Source organism: Aethalodelphis obliquidens, unplaced genomic scaffold (assembly GCF_003676395.1).
Source record: "Aethalodelphis obliquidens isolate GAN/ISIS:26980383/991018 unplaced genomic scaffold, ASM367639v1 scaffold3, whole genome shotgun sequence".
Classification (NCBI taxonomy): Eukaryota; Metazoa; Chordata; class Mammalia; order Artiodactyla; family Delphinidae; genus Aethalodelphis; species Aethalodelphis obliquidens.
Window position 1 is genome coordinate 35592119 of NW_020837947.1, and position 14892 is coordinate 35607010.

At 38.4% G+C, this 14892-nt stretch overlaps 1 protein-coding gene across 5 annotated transcripts in view; it reads right to left on the reverse strand.

The window, feature by feature from the left end:
* NCOA7 (nuclear receptor coactivator 7) overlaps window positions 1-14892 on the reverse strand; it is a 144293-nt gene that overhangs the window by 36190 nt on the left and 93211 nt on the right. For 3 of the 5 annotated variants that reach the window (XM_027087078.1, XM_027087085.1, XM_027087093.1), the window contains 2 exons: window positions 10753-11798; window positions 9335-9503 (listed from right to left, as the gene is read on the reverse strand). In XM_027087078.1, coding sequence (XP_026942879.1) covers window positions 9335-9503; window positions 10753-11798 — 1215 coding nt within the window. The remainder of the gene's footprint in view (window positions 1-9334; window positions 9504-10752; window positions 11799-14892) is intronic. The other 2 variants (XM_027087089.1, XM_027087080.1) reach the window with 1 other exon arrangement.

Genomic DNA, 14892 nt, shown 5'->3' on the forward strand with positions numbered 1-14892 from the left:
TAATGTATCTCATTCTAGGGCCCATAATTCCTAGGGATTCTCATTCATCTCAGTCCAATTTGGGGGCTCATTATTCCATTGGCCAGAGCAGGGCAACCCAAGGCGCCATACCTCTTCCAGGGCAGGACATGATTCTGTCTTCTTAGACATCAGATAGCTTCTGGCACAGGCTCGCACAGAGTAAAGGTGCAAAAAATAGATGCTTGTCAATAACAACCACCTTATTGCCTGTGGTACTTTATCAATTTAGGATTATCTTCCCGATAAAATATTCCTTTAGGAGCAATAGTGTTGGGGTTTTTTGTTGTTGTTGTTTTGTTTTCAAATTGAAGTATAACTTACAATATTATATTAGTTTCAGGTGTACAACATAGTGCTTTGGTGTTTTATACATTAGGAAAGGATCACCACAGGAAATCTAGTTACCATTTGTCACCGTACAAAGTTATCTATTGTAGATTTCTGATTTGTGGTTACCATGGGATTCATGTATGTTGACCTATAAGGACACTTACTTGTTTTAAGCAGGTAATTATTTAAGTTCCAAGACATTCTAAAAGATCTACATTTTTACCCCCCCCCCATTTTGTGTTTTTGATGTCATATTTTACATCTTCATGTTTATCCCTTAACTGTTTATTGTAGTTATAGTTTACTTTACAATTTTTCATCTTTTAATCTTCTTACCGGGACTTCCTTGGTGGCACAGTGGTTAAGAATCCGCCTGCCAATGCAGGGGACACAGGTTCGAGCCCTGGTCCAGGAAGATCCCACATGCCGCGGAGCAACTAAGCCCGTGCGCCCCAATTACTGAAGCCTGCGTGCCTAGAGCCCATGCTCTGCAACGAGAAGCCACTGCAATGAGAAACCCACGCACCGCAACGAAGAGTTGCCCCCGCTCATCGCAACTAGAGAAAGCCTGCGCACAGCAACAAAGATCCAATGCAGCCACAAATAAATGAATAAAATTTAAAAATAAATCTTCGTACTGGCTTATTTCAGTGGTTGATCCACAGTCTTTACTATATATTTGTCTTTACTAGTGGGATTTTTCCTTTTCTATAAATTCTTCTTGTTGAAGCTTTTTCTCTTCCACTTAGAAAAGATCCTTTGACATTTGCTTTTAGAGTTGGTATAGTATTAATGAACTCCTTGCTTATCTGAGAAGTTCTTTATCTCTCCTATTCTGAATGACAATCTTGCCAAGTAGAGTACCCTCGGTTGTAGGTTTTTCTCTTTTAGCACTTAAAATTTATCATGTCACTCCCTTCTGGCTTGCAAAGTTTCTGCAGAGAAATCAGCTGATAGCCTTATGGGGATTACTTGTACATGACTCTTTTTCTCTTGCTGCCTTTAGAATTCTCTCTTTAAGTTTTGCCATTTTAATTACGATGTGTTGGTGTGGGGTCTCTTTGGGTTCATTTTGTTTGAGACTCTCTGTGCTTCCTGTATCTGGATATATCTTTCCTTCTTCAGGTTTGGGAAGTTTTCAGCCATAATTTTATCAAATACATTTTTGACCCTTTTCTCTCTCTTCTCCTTCTGGGACCCCTATAATGTGAATGCTAGTATGCCTGGTGTTGTCCCAAAGGTCCCTTAAACTGTTCTCGTTTTTTTCTTTTTGCTGTTCTGATTGCATGATTTCCACTATTCTATCTTCCAGATCACTCATGTGTTTTTCTGTACCACCTTGTCTGCTGTTAATTCCTTCTAGTATGTTTTTCATTTTAGTTATTGTAATTCTTCAGTTCTGACTGGTTTTTGTTTTCTAGTTCCTTGTTAAAATTCTCCCTCTGTTCATCCATTCTTTTCCCTAGTTCAGTTAGCATTCTTATTACTAATGTTTTGAACTCTTTATCTGGTAAATTATTTATCTCTGTTTCATTAGTTGTTTTTTCAAGGGAGTTTTCTTGTTTTGCTGTTTGAAACAACTTTCTCTGTCTCTATGAAATTAGGTCAAACAGTTACCTATCCTGGTGTTGACGGGATGCCCTTGTGTGGAAGCATACCGACACAGTCTGCATGTGGCTTTGGTGGGAGAGCTAGATATGAAATGAGCACAGGTCATGTCTTTCCCCAGGGTGTGCTGGCAGCTCTTACCTTGGTGGGAGGTGGAGCTGGCGATGGAAGCAACAGAGCCAGAGCCAGGTGTGAGCTGGGGCTTCTCCTGTGCTCAGTGGCTGACACTTCCTCACTGGGGGCAGGGGCAGGTCCCAAGGTGCTGAAGCAGAAGCACTGAGGTTCAGGTTTGAGCTGGTTCTGTTCCCTCTAAGTGTGTGCTCTCCCTGCTCCCAGCATCGGCACCTTTGCCCCAGAGGAGCAAGGGGCTGGAGCAGGCACCTGGAGTGGGCAGCCCCATTGTGCCAGTCAGCACTCCAAACCACACACAATCTGCTGGTTCCATGAGCACCAGGGAATGGCTCCTCTCTCTGCATTCAGAGGCAGTGCCAGGTCCAAGCTGGCTCCTTCCCCACAACTGTGCGCTCTCCTCGGCAAGAGCAGCCTTAGCCCTAGCGGGGAGCTGCATCAGAGAACAAGAGGGGCCCAGACGTGCACTGAGGTAGTCATGGGAAACTGCCCATGGGAAACCAGTCAGCATCCTGGGCAGTTTCATCCTGAGCAGTTTCAGTCTGCTTCCTCCGCCTTGTTTCAGGAGAAAGCAAGTGTGTGCGCGCTCTTCAGGAGCAGAGTCTAAGTTCCCCGCAGCCCCCCTGCTGTTCCCACTGGTCTTCAAACAAGCCAAGGGGTATCATCTTCCCTGTACTGGACCCCAGGGCAGGGGCAGCCAATATGTGGTTCAAACCGCTCACTCCTCAGGGAGGATCTCCCAGCCCATGTAATCTCCTTCCTTTTCTGTGTCTCCTCCTAGAGGCACAGGTCCCGACCTGATCGTTTCTCTTCCCTTCCTGACTTTGTGTGGATCATTTTTTACAGCCTTGGTTGTACAAGAGTCTTTCTGCCAGTTTCCAGTTTGTTTTCAGTGAGAATTGCTCTACTTGAAGATGTATTTTTGATGTGTTCATGGGGGAAGATGAGCTCAGTGTCTTCCTACTCCATCATCTTGATCTTTAAAATTACTACACTATTATTGACTATATTCCCTGTATTGTACATATATCCCAGGACTTATTTTATACTTGGAAGTTTGCACCTCTTAATCCCCTTCACTTATCTTGCCAATCCCCATGGCAACCATCCAGTTTGCTTTCTGTATCTGTGAGATGGTTTCTGTTTTGTTATGTTTGTTCATTTGAATTGTTTTTTAGATTCCATATAAGTGAAATCATACAGTATTTATCTTTCTCTGTCTTACTTATTACACTTAGCATAACACACTCTAGGTCCATCATATTGTTGCAAATGGCAAGATTTCATTCTTTTCTATTATGGCTGAGGAATATTCCATTGTGTTTCTTCCTTACCCATTCATCTATCGATGGACACTTGGATTGCTTCCATACCTTATTGTAAATAATGCTGCAGTGAACAATGGGATGCATACATCTTTTTGACTTAGTGTTGTTTTCTTCAGATATATACCCAGAAGTGGAATTGCTAGACTGTGTGGTAGTTCCTTCTTTAATTTTTTGCCGAACCTCCATACTGTTCTCCATAGTGGTTGTACCAATTTGCTTTCCCACCAACAGTGCATGAGACTTCCCTTTCTCCACATCCTCACCAACACTTGTTACTTCTTGTCTTTTTGATGCCAGCCATTCTGACAGGTGTGAGGTAGTATCTAATCATGATTTAGAATTTATTTATTTATTTTTGGCTGTGTTGAGTCTTTGTTGCTATGCGCGGGCTTTCTCTAGTTGCGGTGAGCGGGCATCTCATTGCGGTGGCTTCTCTTGTTGCAGAGCACGGGCTCTAGACGCTCGGGCTTCAGTAGTTGTGGCGCACAGGCTTAGTTGCTCCACAGCATGTGGGGTCTTCCCAGACCAGGGCTCAAACCCGTGTCCCCTGCATTGGCAGGCAGGCTCTTAACCACTGCGCCACTGGAGAAGTCCTCTAATCATGATTTTGATTTGCATTTCCCTGATGATTAGCAATTTGAGCATCTTTTCACATGCCTGTTGGCCATCTGTATGTCTTCTTTGGAAAAATGTCTATTCAGATCCTCTGCCCACTTTTTTTTTTTTTTTTTTTTGCGGTACGCGGGCCTCTTACTGTTGTGGCCTCTCCCGTTGCGGAGCACAGGCCCCAGACGCGCAGGCTCAGCGGCCATGGCTCACGGGCCCAGCCGCTCCGCGGCATGCAGGATCCTCCTGGACCGGGGCACGAACCCGTGTTCCCTGCACCGGCAGGCGGACTCTCAACCACTGCGCCACCAGGGAAGCCCCTCTGCCCACTTTTTAACTGAAAATTTTTTTGATACTGAGTTGTATGAGTTCTTTATGTTTGAGTTCTTCATGTGTTTTGGATATTAATCCCTTATCAGACATATAATTTGCAAATATCTTCTCCCTTTCAGTAGGTTGCTTTATCATTTTGTTGATCACTTCCTTCACTGTGCAAAACCTTTTTAGTCTGATGTAGTCCTATTTGTTTATTTTTGCTTCTGTTGCCCTTGCCCAAGGAGACATATCCAAAACAATACTGCTGAGACCGATGTCAAAGAGCTTATTGCCTATGTTTTCTTCAACGAGTTTTATGGTTTCGGGTCTTACATTTACATCTTTAATCTATTTTATTTTTGTATGTGGTGTAAGAAAGTGGTCCAGTTTTCCTAGCGCCATTTATTGAAGAGACTGTCTTTGCCCCCATATTCTTGCCTCCTCTTTTGTAAATTAATTGACCATAAAAATGTGGGTTTATTTTGGTGCTCTCCATTCTGTTCCATTGATCTATGTATGTTTGGTGCCAGTATCATACTGCTTTGATTACTATAGCTTTGTATTATAGTTTGAAATCAGGGAGTATGATGCCTCCAGCTTTGCTCTTCTTTCTCAAGATTCCTTTGATTATTTGGGGGGTTTTGTGGTACCATACAAATTTTAGGATTATTTGTTCTATCTCTATGAAAAACACCATTGGAATTTTGATAGGTATTGCATTGAACCTGTGGTATGGACATTTTAACAATATTATTCCAATCCATGAGCATGGGGTAGCTTTCCATTTATTTGTGTCTTCCTTGATTTCTTTCGTCAGTGTCTTATAGTTTTCAGCATTTAGGTCTTTTACCTCCTTGGTTAAATTTATGCCTAGGCATTTTATTCTCTTTGACACAATTGTAATTGGAATTATTCTCTTAATTTCTTTCTGATAATTCATTATTAGCATACAGAAACAACTGATTTTTGTATGTTGATTTTTGTATTCTGAAACTTACTGAATCATTTATTAGTTCTAAGAGGTTTTTTTGTTGTTGTTGTTGTTGGACTCTTTAGGGTTTTCTATATCTGATATTGTGTTATCTACAAATAGTGACAGTTTTACTTCTTCCTTTCTGGATGACTTTTCTTTTTCTTGTCTGATCGCTGTAGTTAGGACTTCCAATACTATGTTGAATAAAAGTGGCAAGAGTGGGTATCCCTGCCTTGTTCCTGATCTTAGAGGAAAAACTTTTCAGCTGAAGTGAGTCTTTTGTATGCAGCATATAGACAGGTCTTATTTTATCTACTCAGCCACCCTGTGTCTCATGATTGAAACATTTACTGCATTTATATTTAAGTGATTATTGATAGGTGTGTACTTATTGCCATGTGGTTCATTGTTTTCTGGTTGTTTTTGTAGTTCTTCTGTTCCTTTCTTCTTCTCTTGGTCTCTTCCCTTGTGGTTCAGTAATTTTCTTTAATGTTATGTTTGGGTTCCTTTCACTTTATTTGCTTGTATCTATTGTAGGTTTTTGTTTATGGTTACCATGAGGTTCATACATATTGACATGTGTGTGTATGTACATGTATATACATATGCATACACACACATGTACATATACATGTGTGTATACATATATAGTTTATTTTAAGCTGATAGTCATGTAAGTTCAAACATATCCCAAAAGCACTACATTTTTACCACTCCCCTCCATGTATTATGTTTTATGACATCCTATTTTACCTTTTATTTTGTGTATACCTTAACCATTTATTGTAGTTATAGTTGATTTTACTCCTTTTGTCTTTTAACCTTCACAGAAGCTTTTTAAGTGTTTAATCCACTGCCTTTACTATATATTTGCTTTTATCAGTAAGATTTTTTTCTTTCATATATATTTTTATTTCTAGTTATGGTCTTATCTTTTCCATTTAAAGAAGACCTTTTAACACTTCTTGTAAGACCTGTTAGTTCAGTAGTGATGAGCTCCTTTAGTTTTTGCTTGTTTGCTCTGTATCTCTCCTTCAATTCTGAATGATAAACTTGCCAGGTAGAGTATTCTTGATTTTAAGTATATTTCCTTTCTACACTTTAAATATATCCTGCCACACACCGTGGCCTGCAAAGTTTCTGTTGAAAAATCAGCTAATATCTTATGGGGCTTCCCTTGTATGTGACTAGTTGTTTTTCTCTTGCTGTCTTCAAAATTCTCTTTAACTTCTGCCTTGTTAATTATGTCTTGGTATGTATCTCTTTGGGTTCATCTTGTTCGGGATTCTCTGTGATTCCTGGACTTGGATGTCTGTTTCTTTCCCCAGGTTAGGAAAGTTTTCAGCCATTATTTCTTCAGAAAAGTTTTCTGCCCCTTTCTCTCTTCTTTTTCTGGGACCCCTATTATGCAAATGTTAGTGCATTTGATATTGTCCCAGAGGTCCCTTAAACTACCTGCATTTAAAGTTTTTTCTTTTTGCTGTTCTTATTGGATAATTTCCACTATATTATGTCTTCCAGATCACTGATCCATTCTCTGTATCATCTAATCTGCTGTTGATTAGGAACAATAGAGAGGAATAGTGAAACATGTTTGTGAACTTATGTCAACAGGAAAACATTAAGGAGCTGCGGTGCATTGCATGAGCCAAAGAGACCTGCCCATGAGAGCACACTGTCACACAGAAGGTCTATGAGAGCATCTTATGACCTAGAAAGAAAGCCACTGCTAGGGCGACTTCACTCTGCTGCTGAAACTCCAATGATATGAAGACCCATTAAATAGAAAGGCAAGAAGAAATGCTCAGTTTGATGTAGCAAGGAAATCCAGAAATTATCATCAGAGTGAGAAAAGCACTGCACGCCACTTCCTAGCTCCTTAAGGACTTTGTTGACCTTAAAGTCCTGAAGAATTTCACAAATTGGAAATAAAAATGAACTTTTATTTCTTGTGCACTTGGAGTTCTGGGTGGGAGCTAACTATAGAATTTCTTCATCTTTCCCTATCTTAAACTAAAATGTAGCTTTTCTTAAGGGTAGGTAGAGATGGAAATACATAAAGGAACAACAGAAAAAAAATTCCTAACATCTATACAAAAAATCATTAACATAGTGAGATAATGTCTCCCAGAAAAATCTTTGGTTAATTAATGATTAGCTTAAGAAAGAAAACTAAGAATGTCAGGTTATTTGTTAGCCAAAGACAAATAAATCATGGACACTATAAAACACAATGTAATAGAATTCAACAAGTGACCTACTTTAAAAAGCTCACAAAAACCACCTCTGTATGAGGTCAAAGAGAAGTACTGTTTCAGCATTACAGACTTATTCTGGGTTAAAGAATGACAGTAAAATAACTACATGTGTGAGACTGCAAAAAATTTACTCTAGAAGATTCCTTGGTATGCACAAGTCTCATTAAGGATAATAAAATTGAAAAATCCTAATGTCCTTATATTATAAACAGTACATTTCTCCAGAGAAAAAAACATATGATAGGTAGTTTTCCTGACGGATGAGGAATCCACATAACCTAAATGTGGCTGAAAGTTTCAGTGCTTTGTTTTCCCCACCTTTAAAATCAGTTTGTCCATCTATGACATCTGATTCTAGAACACTGATTTTAACAGGATTTCAGAAATTTATTATTTAAAAATATTTCAACAGAAGAAATGTGAAAGACACATATTTTCTTTGTATCTCCTCAGTGTCCCTAGTTCAAAGTTTCGTGGAGATAGCATTGGGGCTGCAAGCACAGGACAGGAGTGTATTTTGTAAATAGGAAACAGATTATGTTTAACGTCTATGTAAACATAGGTCTGTGTCTAAGCCAGAAAAAATATTAACAAATTTGTTCATTAAAATCCTATTAATTATCTTCACATTAAACTATGATTTATTAAAATCAGGCAACTCGATGAGAATTATCATTCTGGGTACTAATCAGCCAGAAGGTGTGCTCGTGCTTGAAATTTAATTTTGCTTTATTAAAAATTCATGCTTTGGAGTTCCCTTGTGGTCCAGTGGTTAAGACTCAGTGCTTTCACTGCTGTGGGCCCGGGTTCAATCCCTGGTTGGGGAACTAAGATCCCACAAGCCACACAGTGCAGCCAAATAAATAAATGAAATGACCTCTTCACTACTGAGATATCAGGGGGAAAGTTCATTAAAAAAAAAAAAAAAGATTCATGCTTATGGAAGCTCAGTGAGTATTTGTTCTTGGTAGGTACGTTAGCCAAAAAGTATGCCTTGATGACTAGTTAGGAGAAGGAAAAATGTGTGAATTTAACAATTTTGGAAACTAATTGCAAGGCCTTTGTAAAGAAAGTATATTTTATTCTATTACATACAAAAGAAAAACAATTTTTTCTAAAAATAATATTTCCTAAATATTTCTATTATAAAGATGTCTTCAGTGACCTACTGCTGAAGAATGTCTATGTCACTATCCCTGCTATCCTAGACTGTCACATCACCAATAAATTTTCTTCTTTGGCAATTTAAAAACACAAATCTCTTTAGAGGTATATAGCCCCTCGAGCGTACCCAGGTGATCTCATGTTACACTTCTCACGCTGCTGAGTCACAGATACTTTTCTCCAAAAGGCGAAAGCAATCTTTAGTCCCCCCAGAATAACAGGCACTTTAACATTACAATCATGCCTCTCTATTGCACTTGGGGTTTGGATCTGCTCCATCATATTCCTTTATTCCCAACAGAATAGCAATTGCAATTACTGGCACTTTAGAATATCTCAATCTTCCTTCATTTAAAATTCAACTGGGTAGAAAGTTTTGAAAGTGGTTCGGCACATAGTACCTAGGATGATCTCAAATTTGCTATATTGAAAACACCCTTTAGCAGAAAGCTACTGAAATAATATCCTTCTAGAAATTCTAAAATGTACAATTAAGAAAAACCTATTATTCAAGAATAAAATTATTTCAAGATTAAATTAAAAATCAAGATGCAATTAGAATCTACTTGACCAACAGATTTCCCATTCTAGCTCACACTCACCTCTCCCGAGGAACAGCAAACCAGTACTCTGGTTGCTTTCTTCGTTTGCCATACTGCTGGACCATGGCTGCAGTGTGAGTGGCAAAGGACTTTCTCATTGGTTTTCCCACTTTAATGCACAGAAACATGGGTGGAGTCTTGCTTTTCTCTTCTTTTGAAGGAAGTATATCTGAATCACACATGAAAAAAATTTCCTCATTATTGACGATATTGGTGATAGTTGGCATAAACATCATACAACATCGTCATATTAGGACTAATTAAATTTTTCAGATCTTCTTTAGCACAAAAGGAAAAAGCTTTGGATGTTTCAGGTTTGTCTACACCACATGAGATGCTACAAACTAGGAATAAGGATAAAAACCAACACACAAAACAGCAAAGGGTGGAGAATTGTAACAACCCACAAGAATACATATTAATGAACGGTACTGAGGACCCAACCATACCATAACGCAATTCAGTTTAGAACTGAAATACCTTCAAAAACCTTTTAAAACTCCTTTAGATTTAGAAATTCAAAGTGAAAAAGGAAAGTTACCTGAAAGATGTAAAAAAGCGAACTACTTTTGAAATAGAATTCTATGTCATAGTTTAATGTTCAAAATAGATAGCATATATTGCTAATTTTTCCCAGTTACAGTTGAGCCCTGAACAAAACAGGGTTTAGAGGCACTGACACCTGTGCAGTTAAAAATCTGTGTATAACTTTAGACTTGGCCCTCCATGGATTCAACCAACCATGGATGGCGTAGTACTGTATTTCGTATTTATTGAAAAAAATCTGTGTATAAGTGGACCTATGCAGTTCAAAACCTTCTAATGTAAAGATATATACCCTATTGAGAAAATGCTGTTCTCGAATAATTATACTACTTTTGCTATTGCATGTACAAGTTTTAGGAAGGCAGCTATACAGGCATACCTTGGAGATATTTGTGGGTTTGGTTCCATCACAATAAAGTGAATATCGCAATCTAGTAAGTAACACAAATTTTTTGGTTTCCCAGTGCATATAAAAGTTATGTTTATACTATACTGTAGTCTGTTAAGTGTGCAATAGCATTATGTCTAAAAAAGTACATCTTAAAGAATCCCTTATTGCTAAAAAATGCCAACCATCATGTGAGTCTTCAGTGAGCTATAGCAGTAATATCAAAGATCACTGATCACAGATCACCATAATAATGAAATGAAGTCTGAAATCTTGCAAGAATTACCAAAATTACACAGAGACATGAAGTGGGCAAATACTGTTGGAAACAAGGTGCCCATAGACTTGCTTGACACAGGGTTGCCACAATCTTCAATTTGTTAAAAAAAAAAGAAAAAAAGAAACAGAAATGCAATGTCTGTGAAGCACAATAAAACAAGATATGCCTATACAACAGAATATAAAGAAATTAGAAGTGGCTTACCTTCAATGGGTACCTGAATTCTCTTCAATAGCCATAACTGAATTTCAGATTTATTATCCATTTGTGCACCCTGGCAGCTGTTGTCCAGAGTAGGTTCCAAAGAGGAGTCTGGATCCACTTTATTCATATTTTCTTCTGTAGAAGAGCCTAGTTGCAATGGAAGGGGTGCTCTCTCTTTCACCCAGGTTTTATCGGCCTGTTCATTGCCCTCAATCGGGGGATCACCTGCCTGGGGAAGAGAACTACTAAGAGTGATGTCTATTCCCACTGGCTCAATACTTTTGCCATCACTTAATTCTGCCTTCTGCAAGTTATCAGGTAACTGTGACCCTTCTTTGTTCTTATTAAGGTAATATTCAATGAGTTTAACTTTATCTAGATCTTCATGTATGTTCAATGTGTTTTCCACCTGGCTTTCTGGGGAACCAGACTGCTTGTCCACCTCTGGCATTATATCTTGCTTCTCACAGGTTTCTAAATCTAGGGTCCCCTTCAATTCAGCATCACACTCTGTTTCTGAAAAGTTCAGGGCTGACTGCACCTGCATTTCCATAGTAGAACTGATTATTTGTGATTTAGTCTTCCTTAGCTCCGCTGGGTCAAGAGAAAGGCACTCCTTTGAGCTGTCTCTTTTGTCCATTCCACTATCATTTTGAGAAGAAAGTTCTTCCAAGTCAACGAAGTCGTCTTCTTCTCCTAAGAGAGAATTTTCTTTGGCTATAGATTCAAATGCAGCCTGAGTGTCAGAAAGTTCCTTGCTGACTTTAGCTACTGCGGCAGACCGTTTGATTGCCTCTGCAGAGAATTCCAGTTTCTTTAACTTGTCTGACACAGAGCTGTCTGAGGGTTTCTTTTCTGTGTGTTCTGTTGACTTCTCCAAAGGTCTTGTTGATTTGGAATCTGAAGTGATGGTTCTCTCTCCATTCTGCTGCCGTTTTTCTTTGTTGAGAGATTTGAACTTACTGAATGGGTTGATATCCTTTTCTGAAGCCAGGTCTTCCCATTCTCCAGGCCTGTACAGAGGACAAAGATCCTGAGGTAGGTCACTGTGGGGGGAAAAATGGTGGGTGCACATGGAATGTTAAAAACAAAAACCAAAACAAAATGGATGAAAGGCAAAAAACAAAACAAAACCCAGCCAAAAACCAAAACATAAATATACTACAACTTAAATTTATGTTTAAAGGACTTTAAAATAAGGAAATGAAATCCAGAAATTGACTTCAAAATGAAAAATAAAATCAACTATAAAAAGTGGCAAAATAAAGAACCATGAGAGTTGCTCGCATATCCTATTAGAAGCAAATGAATGGTGTTTGAGGTCATTTATGAACATGGAGATGTTACCCACCAGATTTTTAATGACGAAATAATGTTTCTGATTTTCATGAAGGACAAAGGAGAGGGACTGTTTCAGTACTATGACTAAAATTCCTTAGATATTCAAGGCTTTTCCTTTTTTATAAAATAGTACATAAACCAACTACATTAATTCTGAATGGCTCATTGACTGAGTAGCTACTCATTTAACTGCTCTATAAAATGACTGACACTGAACCATAATTTTGGAAGATCTGATGCTTCCAATAAAAGACATCCTTCTACTCCTGAAGGAGATGCAAGAGGATGATTTCCACTATTATTGTGTATATACAGCACCTGCTCCATTTTACAGTTTAAAATTTTATAGTTACCTGGGACACAGTCAATTGTTTTTCCTTAATAACAGATGCTTTACTACGCAGATTTGAGGTTTTATCAGTTACTCATTGCCATAAAGTAAAATTGATATTGTAATAAAATGAAAGAGTTAAGAAATTTATACTAATTATTATAAGTAAGAGCTCATTCAATTTACTTTTCTATAAAATTTTGAACTGGGACACAGTTAATTGTTCTTCCTTAGTAACAGATGCTCTACTACCCAGATTTGATTTACACAGAAAACATTGATTAAACATGCTCTCCAAAGTTTAAAATAAATTGTCAAGAAACACTTTTGTAAATCTGTACTTCCGCTTACCCTAGTGTCGATAGTGGGTTAAAACACAGAGGTATAAAAACCCTATTTAAAAATAATATTTTTGGATTTCAGAAATAAATTTTCTAAAAAGGCTAGATCATATTCAGGTAATACTTTATTATTCTTGCTTTGAAATACTTATGACAATACTCAACAAAGTGCCAGGAAGTTCAAGTTACTGAACTTGAACTGTCTCCCCAAAGTTACCAAATAGATCACTTGCATGGAACACCCATGCTTTTTCCAATACAAAATAAAAGCCTATGTAATTGTCAGCCTCTGACAAATGCTTTAAAAAGCCTCTAATTCATAATTCATTACAATTCAATAATCATTCATCGAGCCCCTAAACACCACATGCTAAAAGACAATTGTAACAGTATCTCTGTTCTTCAGGAACCTGCACATACAAAAGTGTTCTGCTCAACGTGAGCATCTCAGATGTTAAAGATGCTTCAATTCTAGAGTCAAATAAGTTAGTGTAATGTAGTATAATTTCCATTTTCAGACCCAAAATTTAATTTGGCATATTAAAGGCCAAAGTAAGTCCTGTAACAAAGAAGCCCAGCTTTTCACATACTTAACTAGCAAATTAATAAGCAAAACCATCTTCCATGAACACCTAAGCCCCTTCCTCATCTCTTCCTTCTCTAGCTAGCTTGACCCCCACAAAGAATGCATTCGACTGCACTCTAATCAGCCTCCTATATTACCTTCTTGTCTATCCCTCCCTTCTTGTTCTACCTAATCCAAGCCGGGATTAATTCAGCCATCTCTTTTTCTGCATCACAACTGTCAAGCTCTGTCGGGGCAAAGTACATAGTGGTGTCAACTGTCTCTGCTGTTAATTAATGTTTTCTAGACTCAGCCAGAGACCTAATAATGACCAATAATCCTTTCGGTTGTTCTGTTCCTAGTCTCCGTGGCAGCTGGAGTTACAAAATGTCTTACACAAAATATATAAAGCCTGAAGGTGAGGATGGAGAGATTTTACACACGCACATACACACACACACACACACACACTCTCTCTTTTAAAAACTATTTGCACGTGGCAGCTAGATAATTTGCACTTCTTGTTTTACCATACAACTTTAAATAATGAAATTTAAACTACTTTAAACAATTGATGGAATTCTGAGGTCAATACCAAGTTCATTTCACACTGATTCCACTACCACATTCTATTTTGCTCATTGGTGCACATACTGTTCATTAGCCTAAGAAGTCTTTATACACCTGCATCCACGGTAGCAATCACTGTACAATTCTGAAATAATTTCAACACATTAGGAGCCAATTCTCAACTCCTCTCTCTCCCCCCATCTACAGCATTAGGCCCGGATCATGAAACACAATCTCACATTGAGAGAAATCTTTCTGTAAGAATGTACCTTCCCTATTATTAAAAGAATACTTAACATCCTAAGCTGAAGATGTGTAACAGTATTACTCCACTGAAGCCATCATTGGGCAAGAAATGCCCCTATCTGCCTGTGCATCCACTTCCAAACTTAACTGTATCTTTACCTACTCTTATCTTCTTTCCTCTTGTCACCTCATGTTCACACTTTCTTCCCAAAAGTGACTCTTTCACTCCCTCTCCTTCTCATCTAAGATTCCAAGGTAGCTGGACACTCCTTCACATGGTTCTCATGGAATGCCGTGTGCACGTCTGTATCTACAGTGTTGTTCAATTACCACTTCTCTCCACCTGTCGCACCCAGTAAACTGCAGGACAGGGGCCGTGACCCACTTATCTTCATATCCTTGCCACACAAGAGACGCGCACTAAGATGCATCAGAAGCCTCATTCTGCGTGAATAAAAGATTCCCACAGAACAATGATTAGAGTTTCAGATATGAACTGAAGGTTCAAATAAACAGCCTATACTTATTAGGTACCAGGCTATTTTCTAAGAGTTTTGGTATATCAATGCTTTTAGATCTTGTAACAGCTCTGCAAGCAGAAGAATACTATTAATTCCATTTTACAGATGAGAAAACCGAGGCTCAAGATTCAGTCACTCGTGAAGGTCATGGAGCCATAAGTGGCAGAGCCAGGGAAACCCAGGCATCATCCTGCAGGACTGCCTGGTCTGCTACACTGCCTCCTA